Below are 23,643 nucleotides of genomic sequence, written 5' to 3' on the forward strand. Positions count from 1 at the left end.
TGTTGAGAGTGGGATTTGAACCCACGCCCTTTCGGACCAGAACCTTAATCTGGCGCCTTAGACCAACTCGGCCATCTCAACTTGATGCCATAATTTTGTTTTTTCTTATTAATAAAAAAAATTAGTATTGGACAATCACTTCCCTTACAAATCCCGTCACTGGTGAAGACATCGAAGATCTGAGAAACCTCTCGACGCCCCTACCGATCAAATTTGCTAGAGAAACTATCAAGTGAAGGAGTTCTCTTCCCTCCAACAGGTACTTTCTGACCTCTCCTGGGATTTTTTTTTTTTAATCGTGTTTATTATAAATATTTATATCTGCAAAATTCATTCTATTTTTAATGTGGATGAATTCCTTGGTTTCTTCAATGAGGGGCCTACCGAATCTGGATTGATAAACCGAATTCCTTGAAACAGATGAGTGATTATGTGGCTTTCCATGAAGATTGCTTGAATCTGGGAGTTTGTCTTGTTTTTGGTTGTTTTGTTTGAATGGATGGATGTATCAGCTGCATGTTGGGATGGAATCATAAAGGTTTTTTTTTTTTTGTTCTTTATTTTTTTCTTTTCTTAAATGGTTTTTCTTTGGTAGAATCAAGTAGTTCCCCCTGCCCATTTTGTAATAGGAGCCCTTTTGCCAGTTTGAAGAACTTTTGTTTCTGTTTCATAATTTTAAGTGGAATGTTTCGGAGGGGCTTCGTTTTATTTATTTATTTGTTTTATTTTGAATAGTTTGTAATAAATAAGTGCAGTTTGTACATTTTTAGTGATCTTCTGAGCTACTGTTCTATTCTGTGGTGATTCAAAGTTTTAGAGTTGGTGCTTCTGAAACACACCCCCCACGCCCAAAAAGAAAAAGAACAGAAGCTCCATTTTTTTTTTTTTTTTTTGGGCGTGGGGGGTGTGTTTCTTAAATAAAAAATAGGAACAGAAATCCATGATCTTCTGAGCTTCTGTTCTTAACTTGTTTGTATAATGTGATGTTTTAAGACAGTCATTTCTAATGGAACTGTTTTTACGAGTGACTTTTTTTTGGTGCAATGTGTTTTCATTGTAGTGACCCACTTTAATGAGCCATTGACAGGCTAGGAATTCTCGTATTTGTTAGTTTAAGTTGGAGTCGTTAGGATGCGAGTCTTTTATTGGTTTTAATTAAGTAATCAGTTTGATTACTAGTTGGTTTAGCCAATTTCTAGGCATGTTAGGATTTGAGTACTAGAAATTCCAGTTTACTGAAAACTTGCTTTTGTGGTGGATTCATAGCATACGGGTGGGTGGATTCTCAAGGGTTTTTTGGTGGATACCAAAACCATAACAGGTGATTCCTGCACCCTCCCTCTCCTCTATTGTTCTTTGTTCTTTTTTTTTCAGTTCTTTCGTCAAGTTCTAGCAGTCATATATTTGGTTTCGGTACCAGATTTCAACTTTAACTATAGTACATGACAAGGTCAGATCTGAGATTTACTTTTCCAATTCGGTTCTACCAGTCAGATTCTAATCTCTACGAAATTTTTTATTTCTAAGAATCTAGTCTGCTGTTCGCTTTCATGTTTTCTCTAAGTTCTTCAATCTGCACTTCAAAGCTCTTTATTCTCTCAATTGAAATCTGTTATTTTAATTTAGTGCTGTTGTTTATTATCATAACCTGGAATTCTTGAGAATAAGAAAGGATACTCTTGTGGATCCATAGTTTGATTAGGATCCCTTATTTGGATTAGGACTCCGCAATCCTAGTAGGAATAGGATTCCTTGCAACTAATCTTAATTGGAATAGGAGTCCTTTATTGACAAGTATACATACTCTTGAGTCCTACTAAAATTGGGATTATTTTTTATGCTTCCATCACAATTAAAACTTTTCTTTAATTTGGAGAGGGCTGTGAATTATTGTCTCTCAGTCCTTGTTCATATTTATATTCTGTGGCTTCTAATATTTCTTAATTTAAATCTAACCAGGATTGACTGAGAAATCTGATGAAACCTGATCCAAATGAGGCTTAAAAGTTTAGGCAACATGTCCATATCAATTCATCAGTTAGTTCAGTTTATTGTGTGAGTTGAAACCCTTGGTTGGACTTGGTTTGGCCTCCACCTTGAGTCTAGCCATTCAGTTGCACCATTTTGTCAGATGAACTTGTCCATTTAAAAGAGATCTATTATTTAAAGTTTAAAAATGTTGGAAGCGAGTAACGCAAAAGGGGGGTGATGAGCGAGGAATTTGTAGTCCTTAATCACATGCCTGTGAGTTGGACATGTGCTGAGTCTCTTCCAGAGCATGTTTGACACACATAAATTCAGGTATTATTTACAAAATAGTAATTATAATTATTTTTTATTATTTTAATAGATCAAATAGTAGAAACCAGTACCTGCATGGGAAGAGAGAGTCACAACTCACAGTTTGCTTGAATGACCAAACCGTGAGCTTGGTACTTAATTTATAATAGCAGATCATTACATGAAGTCTCCTACGGTTAGCAAGCTTTATCTAAATAAAGCTAAACGTCACTATGATTAGTTAAGCATATTTAAGCTACACCATGTGTACTAAACAATACCTTAACTTTAACATTCCCCCCCAAGTTGGAGCATAAATATCACCCACACTAAGCTTGGAATGCCATAAAGGTCGCGATGAAGCCTTGCTGAGCATATCACTTAGTTGACACCCAAAACTAACCAATGGAGTAGCAATCAATTTCTTCATTACAACATCCCTCACAAAATGGAAATTAACTTCAATGTACTTGATCTTCTCATAAAAGACAGGATTGCTAGCAATATAGATTGCTGCTTGGTTATCAAAAAACATATCAATGGGCTTGGTAATAGGGAAATCAAGATCTTGAAGAAGATACTATAGCCAGATCAACTCACCTGCAGTATGAGCCATAGAACTATACTCAATTTCAGCACTAACTTTGTCACTGTGGTCTGTTTCTCACTCCTCCAAGTGACAAGATTTCCGCCAACAATAGCCAGTAATAGACCTATCACCTTGGGCACTAGCACAGTCAACATAAGAATACCCAACAAGATCAATATTCTTATTTGGTTTGTATATAAATCCCTTTTCTGTGTACCCTTAAGATATTGCAAGATTCGACAGGCTGTCTTCTAGTAAGCTTTCTTAGGCATCTCTCTAACTTCAGAAAATGACATATCATGCCTGGTCATTGTAAGATAAATAAGTTTACCAACCAGCCTCTTGTACTGATGTTTGTCTATAAGCTTCTCACCAGCACTAGCTCTGAACTTCCAATGTGGATCCATTGGGATATCACCAGGATTGAATGTTAACATACCAATCTCAATTAGAATACCAAACACATATTTCCTCTGAGAGAGACTAGCTAACATACCAGTCTCTGTAAGGAGATCAAATACATCTCCTCTGAGAGAGACTAATGCCTTTAATGTAGGACTGGGATCACTTAACAACAAGCTAACAACCTAGTCCGATACCAGTATCATTAGAACTGATAAACAACAAATTAGGCACTTGGTAACAATAATAGATAGGAAATTAAAATACTTAGTAGCAAGCTAACAATGGATCTGATCAACCCATAAATTATCTCAATCAATTGATGAACAAAACACAAGTTACAAGTCCAAACCAAAATGTACAACTTGTTTATGGTTTATCAAGAAAACTTTCTATTCGTTGCTTGACGGTGAATTTGACATTCCATGGCTTCTATGTCTCTAAATAATGAGCAAAGAGGTCAAATGTTGCATCTCTATAGTTGTCAAGGCGACCCAAGGCAGTGGAGGGGTGCCTAAGCTCTTAGGCGACCAAGGTGCTAAAATGTTATTTCTTATTTTCCCTCTTTTCTAACATTATTTAGTATGCTATATAAATACCTTATATCATCAAAAATCAACATTAAACCACATCAAGTCATAAAAAATCAATATTAAGTCACATCAAGTCATAAAAAATCAACTTTTAGAAAAATGTTCTTGTTCTCTAACAAGTTTTGACTCATCAAATGATTTTATTTTTACATCATACTCTTTGTATTATTTAGAGCACAAAACGAGCTTTCTAACAAATACAATATTGCTTAAGTCTGAATTGTATTGACAAAGTTATGTTCTGGTCAAACTTATTTTAAGGTGCACGAATATTGTTAAAAAACGCTCTGTTGAAAATGAAGTTATGGACGTCTAAACAAAAGATTATTTACCTTATTTTTTATTTTTAGCATTGTTTTAGCATGACAAGATTTATGGAATCTTCAGATTTGGGAAATCCCCCAACATTTGAAAGTTAAAAATTACCCATACAACCAAAAATCTGGTTTTTGTTCTTAAAATGGGGGTTGACTTTTTATCCATTTGGAAGTTTATTTTTAAACTATTTTATCAGATTCAAATAGGGGTGCTTGCTTATTTATGAATAATATATTAATTATTAAATGATATTTGGCATAAATAATTGCTAAACCTAATTTGATACATTTCAAGGTGCCTTACACTAAGGCGATAAATCACCTAGATGCCAAGAGAACCACCTGGATGCCTACGTGGTGCGTAGGCGATACCTTGACATCTATGTGCAGCTCCATTCGATCCTCCCTTTGGCTGGTGCAATTCTTTTGGTAATTGACCCCCCAATCCCCCCCCCCCACACACACACAGAGCTTTGCATGTGACACCATCACATGGAACCAAGGGGCACAAAGCGTAGGGTACAACAACACAACACAAACCCTTCACACATATCAAGGAATGAACACCCGACCTCCGGGCTCTGATACCATGTAATATATCAGCAATAAAAACCAATACCTATGTGAGGGAGTTATTTATAATAAAGCTCTATAGATAATCATTACATTTAAGTCTTATATGCAAATATAATCTTGAATGACCTGGGCTAAGTACTTTGTTTTATAATAGATAATCATTACGTTAAGTCTCCTACGCAAATACGGTCTCCTATGTTTACCAAGCTTTACCTAAAGAAAGCTAAACACCACCACAGATTTAAGGAGAATACCCATTCTTGTGTCTTGCGACCTAGTTGGTTTTCTCGAATGGAGCTGCAATCTTTGACCTCGTTGCTCAGTATTTAGAGGGCGGACCTCGGCACAATGGTAAGGTTGCTCCATTGTAACCTAGTGCTCGCGGGTTCGAGTCAGGAACAATCCTCTCCCAAAGTGGGGGTAAGGCTGCATACGCTATGACCCTCCCAGACCCCGCGGTGGAGGGATCCTCATGCACTGGGTATGCCTCTTTACCTATTCTTGTGTCTTCTAATTCAGTTTTCCTTAATTTATTCAAGAAGCAAAGTTACATGATTTTCTTTGTTTGTTGCAAGTATGAGAACAATGTCTGTAATATTTATAAGTAAAAGAATGTTTATTAAGAAGGAAGAGTAATACAAGAAAAAAAAAGCACCCAAGGGGATTGCCTAGTTGGCACTTGGCAAAGACTGACACCTCAAAATTAAGAGGTCATGAATTCAACTCTTCTTGGAGCCTAACTAAAAAAAAAAAAAAGAGCAATTTACATCCCCCTCTCCTGTACTTTGCTCTTATTATATCCCCCTCCCCTGTGTTTTCAGAAATTACATAATCCTCCCATGTATTATGTTAGTTTTTACTAAAATATTTTACACCATTAAGTTTATACATTTAAGTTAGACTAATATTTTGATTATACCCAGTTTACCCTTCAATATCGTTAAAAGACTATTTCACCCTTTCGACCACAAAATGAGGAGCTTCACCGTGTTGTTGGTCCATTTCATCTTCTGCCATGGAGATGTTCGCTTCTTCCCATCTCCTCTGCCGTCATCGCCATTGATTCCAGGCTCATCTTCGTCGCTCCATTGTTGTTGTTTTGTTGATGCTGTTGCTGCTTGTCTTTGGTGTTGTAAGGATAGGGTTGTTGTTTCATTACAGTTTGTTTGGGACAGCGTGTGAAGATTGTTGTCGTGAGGGCCGAAGCTCATTATTTGCTGCTGCTGCTGTTGTTGTTGTGGATTTTGATGCAGAGGCATCTCTAAACCCAGCATTCCAGAAGCCATGCTCAGAATCATTCCTCCCGGCATTCTATTGGTGTCCATAGAAAGCAATAATAAGATACTGGAATTTAGCTCAAAGGCCCCAGAAAGTGAAGACTTGAGGAATCTTTGTCAGAGACCAGAATTGCGGAAACTCCTCATTTGGGTTTGGTTGAATGGCCTGGGTTTCTAATATTGATTTATACTATACCAAAGACAACATGGTGTAGTTCCTTCTTTGCCTTCGCCGTTGCCGGAGATGGTGATTACCTATTTCACAATACTTAGGTTTTCACCCACCCTAAATCTTCTCTTTTCAATTTGGAGGAAAATGGTTTGAAGAAACACTAGAGGTAAAATAGGTATTTGATTTGTGGTTGAATTATAAAAGGCTAAAATCGTCTTTTACAATTCAAAACTAACACCACACTAACAACTTCATCTGATAGGGGAGGATTGTGTAATTTTTGAAAACATAGGGGAAGGGGATGTAATAAGAGCAACGTACAAGGGAGGGGGATGTAAATTGCTCCGAAAAAAAAAAAAAAAAGACTTCCACCAGATCTATAACTGTGAGCTTGCTTCAATGATTCCAAGAAGAGCGACTGGCTTGTCAATCTTCACCTGTATGAGATTTGTCTGGAAGTTCATGTTCCAAGAACCTGGAAAGAGGACAGAAGGTTAATTATATCCATGAAGGAATATGTGAGGAATGACTCCACTAAGAGGCATGTCTCTTCATCAAATGTCTTTCTCATATCTAATAAGATTCAGATCAATGTCTAAACTATGCTGAACAAGTACATATGAAGTTCAAAATGATCAACTTGTTGGGTTTTGTTGTATCCTTTTAGATTTATACAATGTAGGATTCCATCTAACTAGGACTACATCAAAACTTGTGCATGTCAAAAAGAAAAAATTGGGATAGATCTTATTATAACATCACAAGAACCTTTATAAAGCTAACTTTGGTTATGTTAATCGTGCTAGAAATCAAGTTAAGCCATCCAAACTCTAGTTCATCTGATTATTTGAGGGAACCAAATATTGAGGCTCCTGTCTGGATGTGGACACTGATATACAAAGAAGTGTTTTACTGCTTTCTGTTTTAGAGGCTAATTCTAAAGAGGCCATGCCCTGCTTAACATCAGCTTGATTGATCATGAGAGTTTCTTATTGAGAAATACAGGTCCAAATGGCGTATTCTCATCTATAATTTAGGATTTGATAACCAAGATAACTTCTTTGGCAACCATCACATGAATAAATCAACTTTGGCAGTTTTTTTGTTCTTGGACTGTTGATAATTGATGTCTGCAGTTGTGAGTAGTTACATTTTGAGCAGATTATTTTTACATGGACATTCCTTGTAACAAAGTCTTGTTGCTTGGATGGTCAGCATTACACACCAGAAGATTTTTCAGGTAGGAGTGTGGAAGATATATTGGTTCTCCAAAATGACACATTAGGAATACTTATCATCTTACAGAAATTTAGATTTCTCTGTCAAATTTTTTTTTTTCTAGTTTTTGAACTTTGAACATTGAAACTTATCTTTCACGAGGCTGCTTCTGATTTAAATCTGCTACTCTTTTACTTTCCTTTCGAATAGAAAAAATACTTCTTAATTCTCAGTAATTTAAGCTTCTTGTATCTCAACTTCAAACTATGAATAATGGTGAACCTGTTTTCTAATATTCAGTGCAGCAGCAACTGCCAGCATGCGAAGGCGGAGGACTACCGGTGGTGGCAGTGCAGCAGGAGCAAGTGGTACAATGCTCCAGTTCTACACAGATGATGCCCCAGGGCTCAGGATTTCACCTAATGTTGTGCTTGTAATGAGCATTGGATTCATAGCCTTTGTTTCCATCCTTCATGTTGTAGGCAAGTTATTCCTGGTGTCAAGAGAGGCTGGGAGGTCTTAATACTAACAAATCAGAAAGTCTATTAACTTCCGAGGTGTTGGTCGAAAATTTATTCAAGTTCAAATAAATTATGTTTTGTTTGAGTTCTGCAACTTTTTTTTGCATGGTTGATGTGGGAGCTTGAATCTTATACAGTTTTACTTTCTGTTTGCAAGTAGAGTGAGAAGCATTGGTTCTCTTGTCATTGCAGCTCTTTCTAGTTGCAGGTAAAATGAAGGGAATTGAAAAGAAGTGAAACTGGTTTTAAAAACAAAGAGGAAACTTTTGTAATCATTTTCTAACATGATTGTGGTGAATAATTTTTGGGTTAACAACCCATGGGCAAAATCATGTGGAAGAATTGGTCACCTTGCAAATTTTAGCCTTAAATTTGATCCTTTATTCTCTAAACTAATGACAAACACTACTGTGTATGCCAATGTTCCCCTTTGTAGTCTTCTCACACTTTTGATTGTCCTAGATTTTTCCATGATTTTATTAGCCACATGGCTAATTTTGATTGGGAATGAACTTGACATGTGAGCAAAGGATCTTGAAGAGTATTGTGAAACATGGAAGATCAAGCAGGGCCAAACTCTGGGTTGAAATTTGAAACTTAGAAAGCATTTTGCTGCCCAATCTTTGATTTGAGCTGAAAGGGAAATGAGATCAAATGTTTTTTTTTTTCACAAATTCCTCCATGGAGTTACTCTTGTTGGTTTGAGATCTTTACTTCACAATCAATAACCACGGAAGACATTTTATGGATGCATATCTAGTGCATGAGGCTCCGGCCACGGTGTGGTTTGGGGAGGATCATAATGTTTGTAGTTTCATCACTATTTCTTGATGAGGTTGTTTCCTTATTCAAACCAACAATCATTAAGCTGCAATGGAACTACTTTTATTGTTTTGTTGACGACGTCTACCTCCTAATAATAATGCCAGGATATTACTTGTAAATATTTTTGCAATGAACATTTGGAATACCATTTGGTTTGGCAATGTCTGTCCCTAATGGTTTCTCTCCGTGAAACAAAATGTTATTCCTGCACTAAAAATCTTTCAGTCGTGCTAATAGTTTTAAAATCAAATCAGATTGGTATTGGCTGAGACCTATCCCTAATATTGGTCCGATCCACTAATAAGGTTATCGGCTTCAAATTATTCCCAGTTCTGCTTTTGCCTCAATTGCTAAAAGAACTTTAAATGATATTATTTATAGGGACTAAGACCGAACTAAATAATATTAGAATGTTAATCTTCACTTGAGAAAGGGGAAGTAACAAAGATACTTTTATGCTAAATAAAAACTGGGCGATGATCCTCTGCTCCGAGTGCGGCTGTGTGACAAGTATCAAATGGCTAAGACGACATCAACACACATTCTAATGCCGTGGCAACCATTGGATTTTTGCCGCTCTCCCGCACCCACGGCAGAGGATTTTTTTCCATAAAAATTAGGAAAGAAACTTCAATTATTTATTTGAAAAACATGAAAAAGATTAGTGGCAACCTATTGTGTGCTTGATTTTGTAAATGTTTGATGATGCCTTTTCAGTTTTCACTTGCCAATGTTCCTTCAAACCGCTTCTGATCCACTCGTCCCTTGTTAATGGGTGGTTCAACTCCTTGCTCTCACTTTGGTTATAACTATTTCCACCATTATGATCGTGCAGGGTCCATGTTCTCCATTTGAATGACGTGTTAACTTCTCCTGTCCTCTTTTGTTGACGTGTCCTTTTTTACTGTACAATCAATCAATCGTTTTCATCGTGATCACCCGTCAGTCGGCATCACTTTTTTTTCCACTTGGTCGGCCTCTTCCTCATGTCGGTCATTCGCTTTTCCAATATTCTATCAGGTGATTGGTCCAAGGTACCGTTTGATAACGGTAGAAACGATTTTTCATGTTTATCCGAATATAATTTATTATTATTATTATTTTTTATTATGTTTGATAAATCTATTTTTCGAAATAGGTAAAGTTAAGTAAATTTCTTGGATCGGTGTGTGTTTTTTAAAGAATTCAAATTTCAATCTTTAGCAATGATGCAGTAATCCGATTAATGGAGTCCAAAGAGAATTTGAAGAAATCCACAAAAGAATTGATGGATGTGAATTTAAGGTTTCACTAGCAAAGAAAAAATTTGGTGTATTCCTTCTTGTTTCTTTGAAGAATTTTTGAATTTTGGAAAGCCCGCTGGGTGGGGAAATTTAATTTTTCATCAAGGGTCCATCAATTTTTTGGCTCAAAAGTTGTTCTAAGAAATGGAAAAACTAATATGACTTGTTTCATCAAATCGGTTTATAGACACAGAAATAAGCATAAGTTTCTATTTATGTTTTGAAAAAATAGGTGAAACGAAACAGGTTTATCAATCAGTTTTTTGGGTGTTTTTCTGATTTTGAGAGTAGGAAAAAGGAAAAATTCGTTTCTAAAAACGTTATCAAACAATGCCTAAGGTTGCGTTTTGGTGGTCATTCAATTCAAAAAATGACGTTTCATGTCAAAAACAAAATTTTCAATTAGTGAACCTGTTTCAGAAACGATTATCTAGCGTTTTGTATTTGAAACGAAACTGAAGTGATGAAACAAAATTTTGTCATTTTATCATTTATCTTTTCTAATGTTTTTTTTTCTTTCTTTCTTTTTTCGTTAAAAAGAATCAAAAAACACCAAATTAACATCAAGCGTTTTATTCTATTTATTTGTTCCTATAAAATGAAAATTTTCTAAATAACCATCAAACGCAACTTAAATGACCGAAATTAAGGTACAAATGAAGACACAATGGTCAAATGGTCCAAAAGATCAATTTAACAAAAAAAAAAAAGGAGCAATCATTATCACTTCCCTGCTATATTTACTCAGTCCCCCTACCCTGAACCTGAAGTTCCTTTCTTATTCTCCTAAGTAAAGAGAGGTTCCACACTCCCTTAAGTCTTGTCCCTTGATATTCTAAAATACCCAGATTACCCCTCCAACGGACTGCCTCCTCACATGGTACCGGATCGGGCGGCCATTCCGGAAATCGATACGATACTAGTTATACAATGACGAGGAAGCGTAAGTGAACGAGGCCACGGCGTTTCCCGGCGTTCCCGCCGAGGAAAGAGAGAGTTAGAGAGAAGAGAGAATGAGATGGGAGATACCATTCGCCGGATATCCGGTTGCAGCGATCATTGCAACCTTCTCAGGCGGAGTATTGGGAAAAAGGAGAACCAGAGAAGAAAGAGGGAGAGTTGCTGAGGATTTGCTTTTAATGTGTCTCTGAAGAGACACCTTAAAATTAAAGGTCGAAAGAAGAGCAGAAACTTAGAGCAACGGACCTCACAATTTCCTCTTCTTCTTCTTCTTTTGTTCAGAGCACTTTGCTTAGTCTTGAAGAATCATTGTAGGTTGTAGAGGAAGCAATCTAATTTCAGCTCATTATAGGTGAGTTCCCAAAACTCTGAAGCTATTCTTCTTTGTTTGCTTTTGTGTACGTTTTGCATTAATTTCTTCTCTTTATTTTTTTATTAGTGATTCTCTGGAATGTTGTCATTATATGGTTACCATCTGTTCTATTTTCAATTCTAAAATCTGAACTGAACTAACAGAGGAACATCTATATTTGAAAAGAAAATTACTGTTTTCCACTCTTCAAAATGGGTTCTCTTCCCAAAAGAGTTTTGCCTTCAATTTTAAGGTTAAATGGGAGTGGTGACCAAGGGACTAGTGGATTCTGGTGTTGGGTAATTAGGTTTATGGATAACAAATTCGAAATGTGTGTTTTGCTTGAATCTCACATATCATAATCTAAAGTTCTAAATATCTGATGGTCAAATTTCTTGATCAACCTTTGACATGGCTAACAAAACACAGGTCTGCCAATCTACTTCCAGGTGATAGCATACTGGAATCTTTTAGTATTTAAAAGAAAAAGAAAAAAAAAAGAAAAATTAATTGGTTCACTGCTTCAAAATATTGGAGAGGAGAATGACTACAATTTTACTCTACGAGTGAAAATTTTGATCGAAACAACCACGTAAAATTGTGAATGAAAATTCTCACAGGTAAGAATCCGGCAGGAATTTTCTGGGGTTGGGATTAATATCTCAACTATTGATTCTCTGGACTTCTAATTTTCCTAAGCTTATGATCCCTGTTCCAGAAAAACTATGATAGGAAACAGTATGAAGCCTTATAACATAAAAAATAACCTTAAAACAAGGGAATATAAGCCAAAGTAAAAAATCACTGAATCCAAGAATGAACTTGGTTGCCATAATTAAATGGTAATCCTTGCACGAATCAGGCCATGGGAGTTGCATAAATTGCTGGAGATGAGAGAATGGGAGAAAGGGTAGCTGGAGACAAGAGGAGAGAAACTGTTGAAATTAGAAGATGAGAGATTCATTGCTACGTTGAGATATAGGTAGAGGTCAGAGCTGGATTTTGAGAAAGAAGGAGAGGGGAGGTCAAAGGAGGAGAATAAATGCAGCTTGTTCGTGAGGACATAGCTGGGTGTTGTGACAAGCGACATCTTAACTTCTTTATTTTATGGATGTCAATTATGTTCCTTATCCTTTAGGTCTTCCAATGAATGACAAGGCCATATTGCTTAACATATGTGTCACTTTGCAGAAAGATGTAGACTAATTTTCCCACTTAAATCAATTTAGTTTATCTTACAGAAATTTACATCAAAGGAACTTATCCAAAAAAGAAAAAAGAAAGACACATACCATTAATGGTGTTTATTTGACGGGAACATCAACAAGTGCTCTTGAAGAAGAAGAAGACAAGAAAGGTGTTGGTGGTATTGGCACAGATTCAAGGTTTCCTTCCAACATATCCAGTACTTTGCTCATTGATGGTCGATTTGCTGGATCAACCTGTATGCACCACATTCCCACTAAAACCATCTTTTTGGAAATTTCTTCATCCTCTTCTATCATAGGCTCGTTTAGTCTTACATGCTTGCCTAGTCCGACACACTTATAGATCCAGTTTTCAAAATATATTTCACCAGTATGATCAACTTGGCCATCAATATTCCTTCTTCCCCCAACCATTTCTAGTACCATCATTCCATAACTATAGACATCTGACTTGTGTGAGACTCCTCCAAAGGTTCGAAAAAACACTTCAGGTGCAATATATCCTGCAGTCCCTCTGGCACCTGTCATTGATACAATACTGTCTTTTCTAGGACATAGTTTGGCAAGGCCAAAATCAGAGATTTTTGGACAGAAGTCTTCATCTAGAAGAATGTTATGGGGTTTTATGTCAAAATGTAAAATCCGTGTGTTACAACCACGATGTAAATACTCTAATCCCCGAGCAATGCCGACTGCAATTTGATATAGTCTTTCCCAACAAAGGTGAGGTCTTTTTTCTGCAGGTTCCATATTGTTGATAAACTTTTCAAGAGATCCATAGGGCATAAACTCATAGATGAGCGCTCTGTTGGATCCATCAAAACAGAAACCTAAAAGACTAACGATATTAACATGGGAAGTCTTACTAATGGTTGCAACTTCATTAATGAATTCTCCTCCATTACTTTTAGAGTAATCATGCAAGACTTTCACTGCAACCAGATGGCCATCTTGTAACTTCCCTTTGAATACACTGCCATAACCACCTTGGCCCAATTTTTCTTTAAATGAGCTGGTCATTTTCTTTATATCTGAATAACTATATCTTCTCGCAGTTGGTGATCCATACATCTCTATGAAATCCTCAACAATTTGAGCAGTTCTTCTTCTATTCAAAAACCATCTTCTCAAGTACCAGATAATTGTGCCTAATATTGTTGCATAACCAATGGCTGACAAAGCTGTAAATTAAAATAAATAATAATAATAATTAGAATCATGTACAATACAAACCGATTATACTACATGTCACAATGTAGAGACTACATTCTATAGACACACTTCCACCACTGGCCCTGCCTTGTATCAGAGTGGAACCTATTGGGATGATATGGTTGTATATAGTCTCTATAGCTTGTGGGGTCCCCTATGATATCTCCAAAGAACTTACCCCATTGTATTATGAAACTTAAGGAATGAATACATGCATATAATTTTCCTAATCTCAATCTACTTTTAGTAAATGTCATACAAGAATGAAGAGCTGATATACCTGAGACCAGCTTCTTTGCCAAACTTGTCAAGGGCTCTGCAACATAATCATAACGTTGATTAGCTTAACTAAAATAATGATGGAACAAAAGCCTCTAAACCTTTACAAAATTGCAGCATTATCAGAAAACCCCAACCTTACTTTAAAAGCTGAGCAGGGCTATGCATAAAATGCTTGTAGTATCTTTCATTTAAATTGTGTTAGATATGTTAACTTATCCAAATTAGTACTTCAATGAGTATCTCTATTCATAGCGCAGAATATTATGTTGCAGGGAAATGGCCATAAATGGGCAAGTTTGTGCAGAAATGAACGAACAGTCACTGACTGGAAGATTAAATGACAGGTCTTTAGTTAATTTTAAACATAACAGAATTGATCACCAGGAACTCAAGGTGGATTTCCCTGGGTGGAGTTTCTATTGACGCTGGAATCATGGCATTTTAGTGGTGGGAAAAAAGGTATTAATTTCCATTGAAGAGAAGTCCTGGGAATGAGAACTAATTAAGATTCTTTTGGAAAGGTGCAAGTCATTTCACTAGCTGACATTCAGAATGTGTAAAGGGTAAAGTGATGCAGTTGATGACCAGTCGGGCTTTGGGGAGGTGTACATTCTGGCGGTTCAATGCTTCAGATTTCTACATCTAGTTTGAGATTCGTTTGTGGTTGGGGGCTTTGAGTTAGTTCTTTCGTTTTTTTATCTGTTGGGACTCATGAACTCTCTCATTGTCTCCTTCTGTTTAATGGAGTCCTTTGTTCTGTTTAGTAGGGAATATTGGTTCTTGATTTCTTATAGCCCTTGGAAGAACATAGCTCTTGATAAGAAAGTTGTTTCACATTTGTATGTTTATAGACATGGACTGTTTAACTGAAACTTGTTAGAACACGATTTTTGGGGGTTTGAATGATTTGATCATTTTTAGAAAGCTCTGAGCTTCTTAAAGTTTCTCCTTCTGCCTAGGCTGAGATCGATCTGTTTGTTGTTCCAGTATTTCTTTGCCTTGTTTTCTATGGGTGTTGGGCACCTTGTTCTAGCCCCTGTTTGCCTTGTTACCATACTTTTATTTTCTATAATGACTTCTTACCATACTTCTGATAAACTACTTATAATACTTGTTTGCCTGTGAGATCTTTGTTTTTTCTGTTTTTGTTTTTGTTTTTGTTTTTTTTTTAAGGATATATTACATCTGAGGTACCCAAATGTTTATTGTAGCTAACATTTTTAAAACTGTGTTTAGGGTACCCAAGCACAATCTGTATTAAGGTCATATGCTAATGAAATGATTAAAATGCCTCAAGTTCTTATATTTGTTTAAAAAAAAAATTATAATTAGAAGAATATATTTCAATATCACATTTTTACATTTTTTAAAAGCTTTGATTTGGGTCAAGCTGGTCATATAATATTTTAAAAATAAAATATTCTTATGTCCATAGAGATGTAAGGAACATTTTAGGTTTAGACCTTTAAATTTAAAGAATATTCAACTTACCAGAAGCGCAGCTTTGACTATGAGATTCCCCTTGGCAAAAGCACCAGAACTCTTCCTCATAAAATCCGCAGCGGCCACCACTTCCTTGGCATTCACTGCAATAACTACTCGCAGTCTCATTCCACTGCAACTGAAACCCTCCATCTATCAACCCTGAGTAGCCAATATCTAACAATTGCACATAATTCCTCATACCATTATACTTTTCCACAGGTGCACTCACAATAGGATTACATGTCTCAAGAGAATCATTCAAGTTTGGCAATCCCAAGTCATGTTCATAGAGAGCAAAAGACTGATTCCCTAGGTTGTAGCTAGAGCAATTAATAGGAAAGTATAGGTACCTGGAGGGAATAGACCTTGTGCAATTGTAATAGAAGTTGAGATTTTCAGTAGTTTGACCCAACACAAATTGAGAGCCATTGAAGGTTAAATTATGCAGAGGAACATGGCAATCGTTTTGCAGAACCTCGGCGTTGACCACCATGAGAGTGTTATTACTGTAGGAGATGTTTTTGATGAGGTATTCATAACCAGATATCTGAATCACTGGCTCTCCCTTTATACAGCTAACATCAAAGCCTGGGTGACCACAGTAGGATTCTTGTAAGGGAGAAATCCGAAAAGGGTAGCTTATTTCGATGTCATTACCGCAGCTCCGAGATACACAGGCTTCGAAATTTGGATCTGCTGAAAGAGCTTCTGGTATAAAGATTGCTAGAAAGATTGGTAAGACTGATTTGAGCTTGAAGAACAAGTTTTGGTGATCTTCCATCTTTGGACTTTGGAGACAAAAGGATCAAGTAGGAGAAACAAAGAAGGAGAAAGTTCAAGTTATAGATGTAGAGAGATGACTTATCAACTCCCTTTAATTCTGACCAAAGAGATTTTAAGCTCATCTTCAGCCTCTTTTCTGGAACAAGTGGGGTTTTAATTAAGCAGACTTCTTTGAATTCAGTGAATTATTTGTTCATATGAAGTTTATTTAACAAGTGGGGTCTCAATCAAATTGACCAAATTTAACAATACATCTTATACTTTTAAGGAGGGGAGACAAGTCAGAAAGATTATTCTAGATTTGCTAACCTATATGTTTCCACGTGCCCTCATTCGGTTTGATGGCCAATCATCTAGACTGAGTCTTCTAATTTTTTTTTTTAATGTAAATAAATAATAAGTGAGTAACCAAAATTATTCAAAAGGATTGAGGGTTGGGTATGCCGTTAGCTTTCGATAAACTAGTGAGATACAATAATCACAGTGTTAGACACACGAGGTAAGAGGTTTTTTCTTTGGGGTGGAGGGTGGAGGGTGGAGGGTGGAGGGTGGAGGGTGGGGAACAGGATGACAACGCACCTAGACGATTTGCCGGGTTTTTTCCCCTTATTCAAATACTAATAAATAATTTTTCCAATTATAAAATTTAAAAATTGATTGGCGTGTTAAAACAATCATTATTTTCATAAAAGTCAATATATATTTGAATCTTATTTTAAGAAAACCTATTTTAAAAGAGTTTAGATAAAAAATAAATGATTCTCTATAATATGAGGGGATTACAGCCATTTCCTACCATGTGCTAACAGTGGACATCACAAAATTCTTCAACCTCCATATATGAATAAAGATGGTTGCTTTGTCAAATTTTCAACACCTGATTAAAAGGATCTCAATTTCAGTGGCCCAAAGGAAGTAGGAGAGGTATATGAAGCTTTGACCAACAAGGTGGCCCCCATTGTCTACACCTAACCAATCAAATTGTCTATGGAAGACCTTTCCCCATGTATCTTTCTACTTTTTGACCAAAAAAATTCACAAGGCTCTTGCATGTGTAAGGTAGGGGATGAGAACTATACAGCTTCTTGTGAAATTACCTAGATCTAACACAAGTTTCTGAATAATAGTTTATAAGTTTCATTCAGTGTCCATATCTGTTATTTTAGTTTTAGTCCTACAAGTCCAATTCATGAGATGTTCAAGTTGTGATACTTTTTGTTTCTGAACTATAGTTGTCGATCCAATTCTGCTATATAATAAATGGGAAGGGAGGAATGCCACGTGGTGACATTTTAGAAGCTTACCACTAAGGGGTGACGGAGGTTCAATTTCTAAGGGGTGAGGTGGGGCAGGAAAGAGAATAAAATAAGGGTCCAGTTTTCCTATGGTTAGGGTGAATGGAAATCCATTCATTGTGGTCCATTACGATCCCAGACAAGAGAGAGGAGGGGGGTGTTGAGGTGGGGCGGGAAAGAGAATAAAATAAGGGCTGAGTTTTCCTAAGGTTACGGTGAATGGAAATCCATTCATTGTGGCCTATTGCGATCTCAGACAAGAGAGGGGCGAGGGTGTTGGGGTGGGACGGAAAAGAGAATAAAATAAGGGTCGCGTTTTCCTAAGGTTACGGTGAATGGAAATCCATTCATTGTGGCCCATCGCGATCCCAGAGGGGGAGGTGTTGAGAGAGGTGGGTTCTCATTTAGGTGAGTTTTATTTTACTTTTCAAATCTGGGGTATTTAAATGCAAATTAAAGTAATTTTTTTTTAATAATCAAATTGCAAATGACTTGGAGTTAATGATACAATCACGTTAGCAGCGACTACAAAAACTTCTCTTTTAGGTTTAAAAATTTTCATTTCCGTTTCTTTTACCTTGTTTGCAACTGAATGGAGTCTTATATCATGATGCCCATAGCTGATTTAAAATTTTAGGTTTCTCTAGAAAAAATAAATTTATGGGTTATCAAAGGTAAAGTATGTTGAGAATGAAAGGATCATTTGGCTTTTATTGGATTGAGAATCTATCTCTGAACTCGGAAGCTAGAGAAGAATAAACAAATCAACAAAAGCTTGAATAATTCTTATCTTGTAATAAAGAAAATTGATTAGTAAAAACTAATTTAATTTATGGGAGAAATCATTGTTGGCAAACTAGGTGTTGACTAAGAAAATTAGGCCGAGTTTGGTCAAAAGATTAGGAACCTGGTCAAGAGTCACGGAGACTCGTCTTGTATTAAAAAATGACAAGACTGAGACCAAATCATATCGAGTCATTCAAGATTCGTTTGTTTTGTCCGAGTCACAACAAAATGGCCAATTCTTATCCAAAGTTTAAGTCGGCAATTTTGAATAGTTTTAAACTAAATTATATTCTAATGATTTTGAATGTTCAATGACCGAAGTCTTCTGTATTGAATTTAGTGACTATTGAGTGTATACATCTAAATATTAATTAAAAAAAAAATGATTCATGACCATGACATCTCCAAATCGGATCTTATCACTTTTATCCAAAAGACAATGAATGATAAGTTTCATAAAAAAAAATTGAAAAACAAATACTTTTATTCTATCTTGTCTCATTTAATTTATTTATTCATTATTTATTTGAATTCCTTGAGAAAGACTATTATGGAAATAAGATGGAAAAATTTGACATAACTCAACCTGATTTTTTGTGACTTGTTCTGACTCACTAGGATTTAAAGAGAACCAGTAAAATCACAAAACTTGATTTTCCAACAATGGGAGACAGAACACTCCCTAGCCACATGGCTCTTGCTTATAGACACAGAGTATGGCGAAATGATGCCCCCACCCTTATGAAATACAAAAATCCATCGGCTTTGATGCGCATGTGCGCCCCTTATTAAAGGTGAGATTAAAATGCATCATTATTATGTATTACTTCACTCCTACCAAAAACATAAAAAATGTAAAACTTCACACACACAGCCTTTCTCTAGAAAAATATATATCTCAAATACCTATGGGTTCAATGAATTTGTCCGTTGCCAACTGCCTGACACAATTGGTAATGTCTCTACTTCTTGAAGTAGGTGGCAGATGGCATGTCATGCGTTGGAGACTTTCCTCTCCCCACTATGTTCCACCCCACATTCAACAGCTAGTTGGCCTATAGGCCGTTTCCATTGGAAAGGGGGAAAAAGAAAAAGTTTGACTTAGTCCAGTCTACATTGTCATCAGAACACAAACAGGATATCAAAAGGTATCCAAGAAGAGGGGATAAAAAAATGCAAGTCATAGAAAGATGATGCTTGGTGAACAAAACCTAGGATTAAGATACTGATTAAAATATAGCATATCTTCTTCTGTTACATTTGTTAAATTAATTTTTTTTTATCTATATTTACTCAGCTTTAGTTTTTTTTTTTTTGATAGAAAAAAAATATGCTCCATGATAGTGATCATAGCCCCAAGACAAGACCCCGTACGGCAAACAATGCTTCCTCAACTTTGGTGACAACATGGGATTCATTGAGGGCTGCTGGGAGTGGGAGATGTCATGTTCACCACTATCCTTTAAAAAAAAAAAAAAAAAAAAAAAACCAATCTTTTTTAACAACAGGGCATCTAGGCCTGACGCCTACATGATGAACAATGGTCATTCTGTTGTCCCCAAGTTGTGGGAAACAAAGCTATAGGTAATCCTGTTATCTGATTTTGTAAGTTTTCCTATTAGGTGGTCTAGATAGAATAGTCCAAGGTTTTGTTTTCTAAACCGATTTAATAGTGTTGACTACAGATGGAATAAACAAGAAGGATCCAATAATGGTAAGTGATCTTTATAGAAATATTGAAGTCAATTAGCACACCTTAATGGAATGAAATATACTTTACTATGTATAGACCTAAGTTTTTATTCCTTTGATGAAAAAAAAAAAAAAAAACTTTAATTTTCTTTTGAAGCAATGCTCCATACCCTCACTCAATATATAGTAAACATTGAACTAATATTGATGTGCTGTGTAAAATTTGTACAAGAAAGGATTGGATAAGGCATCATTCTTTATTGGGCATGGAAAAAATAAGTGTACATATGATTCGGTTCAATAACTTAGTCCAATATATATCATCACCAGAATACTTTAATAAAGGTATAAATCTCATATCCTACACTACTCTTAAGCATTTGTCTTCTTCAATTTTTGTTATCTAACTAAGTCCACAAAAATCGTAGGTCAACAGAAGAACAGTGTCTAGGGTCCCACCCCTCTAAGGATGGACTGAATAAAAATACCCAGTTGGGCACAAGGGCTCCTATTGACCAAGATGTAAAACAGAGCTTAAATAAGTATGTTTGTGGTTGGTTGGATAGAAATCCGAAAGAAATGGTATTTTTGTAAATTTTTTAAATTAATATTATTTATCAAACAAATTTTTTTTTTTTAATATTACTGGTTTGATCATAATTTTAGAATTTTGGACAAGAATTTACGATGGACTGAAGTCTGACAATAATTAATACATGCACTATAGTCCGTAAGTGTAAACAGATAATAATTTAAAGCGAATCCTTGATGTAACCCAATGATAACTAGGAATTCACTACTATGATCTTTCATAGATCCCACACTAATTAACACGCCCTCATATTAGGAGGATCGAATCGTACCCACATTCAACATCATGTCAATAATCTCGAAGACCATCATCTCAATGTTATTTTCATCATCAAAAGTCAATTTTCATAGTCTGAAAAAAATTTAATGGAGGTCACTACTTTTCTTAGACATCGACATTCATACATGATAACTATTATTTCATGGCAAAAACAGCAAATAGAAAGCCCATCACATTTAGGCATTTCATGTGATGTGCGTGTTAAGCCGTTTGGGCCTTTGGTCGTTGTGTTGAGTAATCCTTCTACCAAAGAAAAAAAAAAGGGAAATCTGTTAAAGTGATCCTCTTTCTCTGTAGATCTTACCTTGGGAAAATCTATCAAACCACTTAAATGAAATTTGTTTAAATTTCTTTTCAGCTTTAGTGGGTAACCGGTGAGCTTTATGAAGACAAAATAAATGGTTTATTTGAAATAACTAATGTATCTAGCCACCTAGGGGTGTCAACCAGCCGGGCCGGGCAGGGCAGGTCTTGGTCGGGCTTAATCGAGTTTGACCACTTGAAAGCCTTGTGAACGCCCGTTTAAGTAAATGGGCCTACCTTTGGGGGATATGGCGGTATGATTTATAATCGGGCCGGTCAGTGTCGGGCTTTAATCGGTCTTCCTTAAACAGGTCTTAATCGGGCCTTAACTGGGCTACAGACCTATTTAAGTCTAAATGGGCTCTAAACATGTCCACCCTAATTTTTTTTTTTCTTAAGTTGATTGAATGCCCATAAATATATGAAGCAAATCTTTAATAAAAAAGAGAAATGATATGAGATTATGGTTGTTTTTACAAAGAAAAAGAAGAGATTATGACCTTTACAACTTACAAAATAAAGCTTAATTAAATCAAAACCTCTTACAAAGAAAAGGGTAAGAAAGCTTAATTTGTTTCTTACTAATAGTGGTAAAATAGAAATTTTATATAGTATCAAAGGGGTCGGGTTGGGACAGGCTACAATGAGTCGGTTCAAGCTGGATATAAAAACATGTCAGTTGGGTTGGGCGCTCGACAGGTTAACTACTTGTACCATGATCGCCCGTTTAATAAACGTATCAAACTCAAGCCCAACACATTTATTAAATGGGTCGATTCAAGTCGGGCCATAAACGTGTTGGGCTTGGTCGGGTCTACTGGTGCAGGCTCTGAAAATTCTCTTTATGGTTCACATTTTAATAATTTCTTTGACGGAAGTGGTGAAACCTACAGGTTAAGGTTTAAGGATAATCATCAGGGGGGAATTTGTCATCCAACTTTAATTTCGTTCCCACCTATGTCATAATGAGATTGTTTCCTCTCTGTTAATGCCTCAATTGATATTGTTGCCACTAAAGTAGTGCATGACCTTTACTTGTGGCGGTGATAGAGGATGTGTTAATGACGCACTGATGGTGTTGTTTGAGTTGATAAAATACTCCCCGCATCATCACAATTCTCATCGAAATTGGGAATGTCAAATGGGCATTTGGCGTTGGAGCTGGTCCTTCCTTTCTTTCTTTTCTTTTCTTTTCTTTTTTTTATTTTTTTATTTTTATTTTTTAGTTTTTTTTTAGGATTCTTATTGGTAACAACTTCCAGTTATCTTGGTAGGAATCTATTATCCTTATTTCCGTCTCAGAAAATGATCACTGAGAGTAGTCTCCTTAAAATTTCCTCTATGATTATTTTAAGAATGGTATTTATTCCCTGTAACTCACTTATGTCATGGTTAAGTTAAATTCATCGAAGTGATGCCATGGGGGTTGCTTTCCTCTACCTCTCGGTATAGTATAGTACAAATTGAAACTAAAAAATACTAGCATATGGGTTTCCAAGTTCCAATAATCTTTCAAAACTCCTCCTTTTAGCTTGAGTGAGGTACATGGGACATGATAAAATAGGGGGAAAGAAGAGAAAAGGGGAGGTAGAGAATGTCGACGTTTCTGTTTCTACTGTTGGGGACTCTCTGAAAAAATGCGAGAGTGAAACACCCAATGACAGAAATCAAAATTGCAAGAGACTAGACTGTCGTCACAGTAGACAGTGGCAAAGTCATCTCTCGAAAAGTCGAAAAACGAGCTGCCAAGAGAGAGAGGATTAGGTTCATGTACAAGAATAATCTTGTATGCTCTAGGTCCATGGATTTGGAATCTATTTTTTCTCTCTTTACTTAATAGATTCCAAATTCACGGACTAGGAACGTACAAGATTGTTTTTATACGTGAACCTGATCCATTCTCCTGATCCACTTGAAGATATGCCTTACAAGAGCTAGGGGCCCAAGAGAAAAAAAAAAACACTAGAATGACAAAATAAGGAAATCCATCCCAAACAATCCCAAGGGGCAGCCCAAAGGGAACAAATTACAAAACACAAAGAGGAAAACTACATAGAAGACCAAATGGGCTGAACGCCCCATTTCTCCACAAAGTATTGATTGCATTGTACCACCAAACACTTGTTTCTTCTTAAGAAAATCCTCCCTGTGATTGAACAGTTTCCTGGGGACATTAAATGCTTTTATTGAAAAAAATAAATCAATTACTTTACAATCTACCTTAGCTGAAACCTCTTATACAAAAGAGGAATCGCCCCATAATGGCCAAAAAAAATTGGGGTTGGTGATTCCATTATACAAGAAGAAAAATCATCCCAGTAGGTAGATACTTACCACTAATCCTCTTGTCAAGCTGTTCCT

The 23,643-nt window shown here is 36.1% G+C and overlaps 2 protein-coding genes, 1 long non-coding RNA gene and 1 other non-coding gene across 7 annotated transcripts; 2 read left to right on the forward strand and 2 right to left on the reverse strand.

The window, feature by feature from the left end:
- On the reverse strand, positions 1–81 carry TRNAL-AAG. The gene has a single exon. It is a non-coding gene; the product is annotated as a tRNA-Leu (tRNA).
- Positions 82–135: 54 nt separating this feature from the next.
- LOC122072701 (protein transport protein Sec61 subunit beta-like) lies at positions 136–8,131 on the forward strand. 4 transcript variants are annotated; one of them, XM_042637088.1, is made up of 4 exons: positions 139–259; positions 1,267–1,321; positions 4,997–5,238; positions 7,725–8,131. In XM_042637088.1, the coding sequence occupies exons 3-4, from the start codon at positions 5,195–5,197 to the stop codon at positions 7,945–7,947; spliced, it is 267 nt and encodes an 88-aa protein (XP_042493022.1). In that variant the 5' UTR covers positions 139–259; positions 1,267–1,321; positions 4,997–5,194; the 3' UTR covers positions 7,948–8,131. The 4 variants fall into 4 exon arrangements, 2 of the variants coding, with proteins under 2 accessions (XP_042493022.1, XP_042493023.1); XR_006138573.1 differs by lacking the exon at positions 4,997–5,238 and having other exon boundaries at positions 136–259; positions 7,725–7,852; XR_006138572.1 differs by lacking the exons at positions 1,267–1,321; positions 4,997–5,238 and having other exon boundaries at positions 136–259; positions 7,725–7,857.
- Positions 8,132–10,842: 2,711 nt separating this feature from the next.
- On the forward strand, positions 10,843–14,991 carry LOC122072972. Its single transcript, XR_006138616.1, has 2 exons — positions 10,843–11,365; positions 14,340–14,991. It is a non-coding gene; the product is annotated as an uncharacterized LOC122072972 (long non-coding RNA).
- On the reverse strand, positions 11,940–16,624 carry LOC122072971 (LEAF RUST 10 DISEASE-RESISTANCE LOCUS RECEPTOR-LIKE PROTEIN KINASE-like 2.1). The gene is made up of 3 exons (XM_042637416.1): positions 15,559–16,624; positions 14,066–14,101; positions 11,940–13,754 (listed from the first exon to the last, which is right to left on the reverse strand). The coding sequence occupies exons 1-3, from the start codon at positions 16,331–16,333 to the stop codon at positions 12,670–12,672; spliced, it is 1,896 nt and encodes a 631-aa protein (XP_042493350.1). The 5' UTR covers positions 16,334–16,624; the 3' UTR covers positions 11,940–12,669.
- Positions 16,625–23,643: the final 7,019 nt, after the last annotated feature.

This window comes from Macadamia integrifolia, chromosome 3 (genome assembly GCF_013358625.1).
Source record: "Macadamia integrifolia cultivar HAES 741 chromosome 3, SCU_Mint_v3, whole genome shotgun sequence".
NCBI lineage: Eukaryota > Viridiplantae > Streptophyta > Magnoliopsida > Proteales > Proteaceae > Macadamia > Macadamia integrifolia.

What these genes read in the sequence shown, in the direction of transcription:
- LOC122072971 (XM_042637416.1), bottom strand. Translation starts at nt 16,333, where the DNA reads ATGGAAGATCACCAAAACTTGTTCTTCAAGCTCAAATCAGTCTTACCA. An exon ending in TAGTCAAAGCTGCGCTTCTG is followed by an intron (nt 14,102 to 15,558) that starts GTAAGTTGAATA and finishes ATTATGTTGCAG; the next exon opens with AGCCCTTGACAAGTTTGGCA. An exon ending in GGCAAAGAAGCTGGTCTCAG is followed by an intron (nt 13,755 to 14,065) that starts GTATATCAGCTC and finishes TTTAATTTACAG; the next exon opens with CTTTGTCAGCCATTGGTTAT.
- LOC122072701 (XM_042637088.1), top strand. Translation starts at nt 5,195, where the DNA reads ATGACCCTCCCAGACCCCGCGGTGGAGGGATCCTCATGCACTGG. An exon ending in GAGGGATCCTCATGCACTGG is followed by an intron (nt 5,239 to 7,724) that starts GTATGCCTCTTT and finishes TCTAATATTCAG; the next exon opens with TGCAGCAGCAACTGCCAGCA.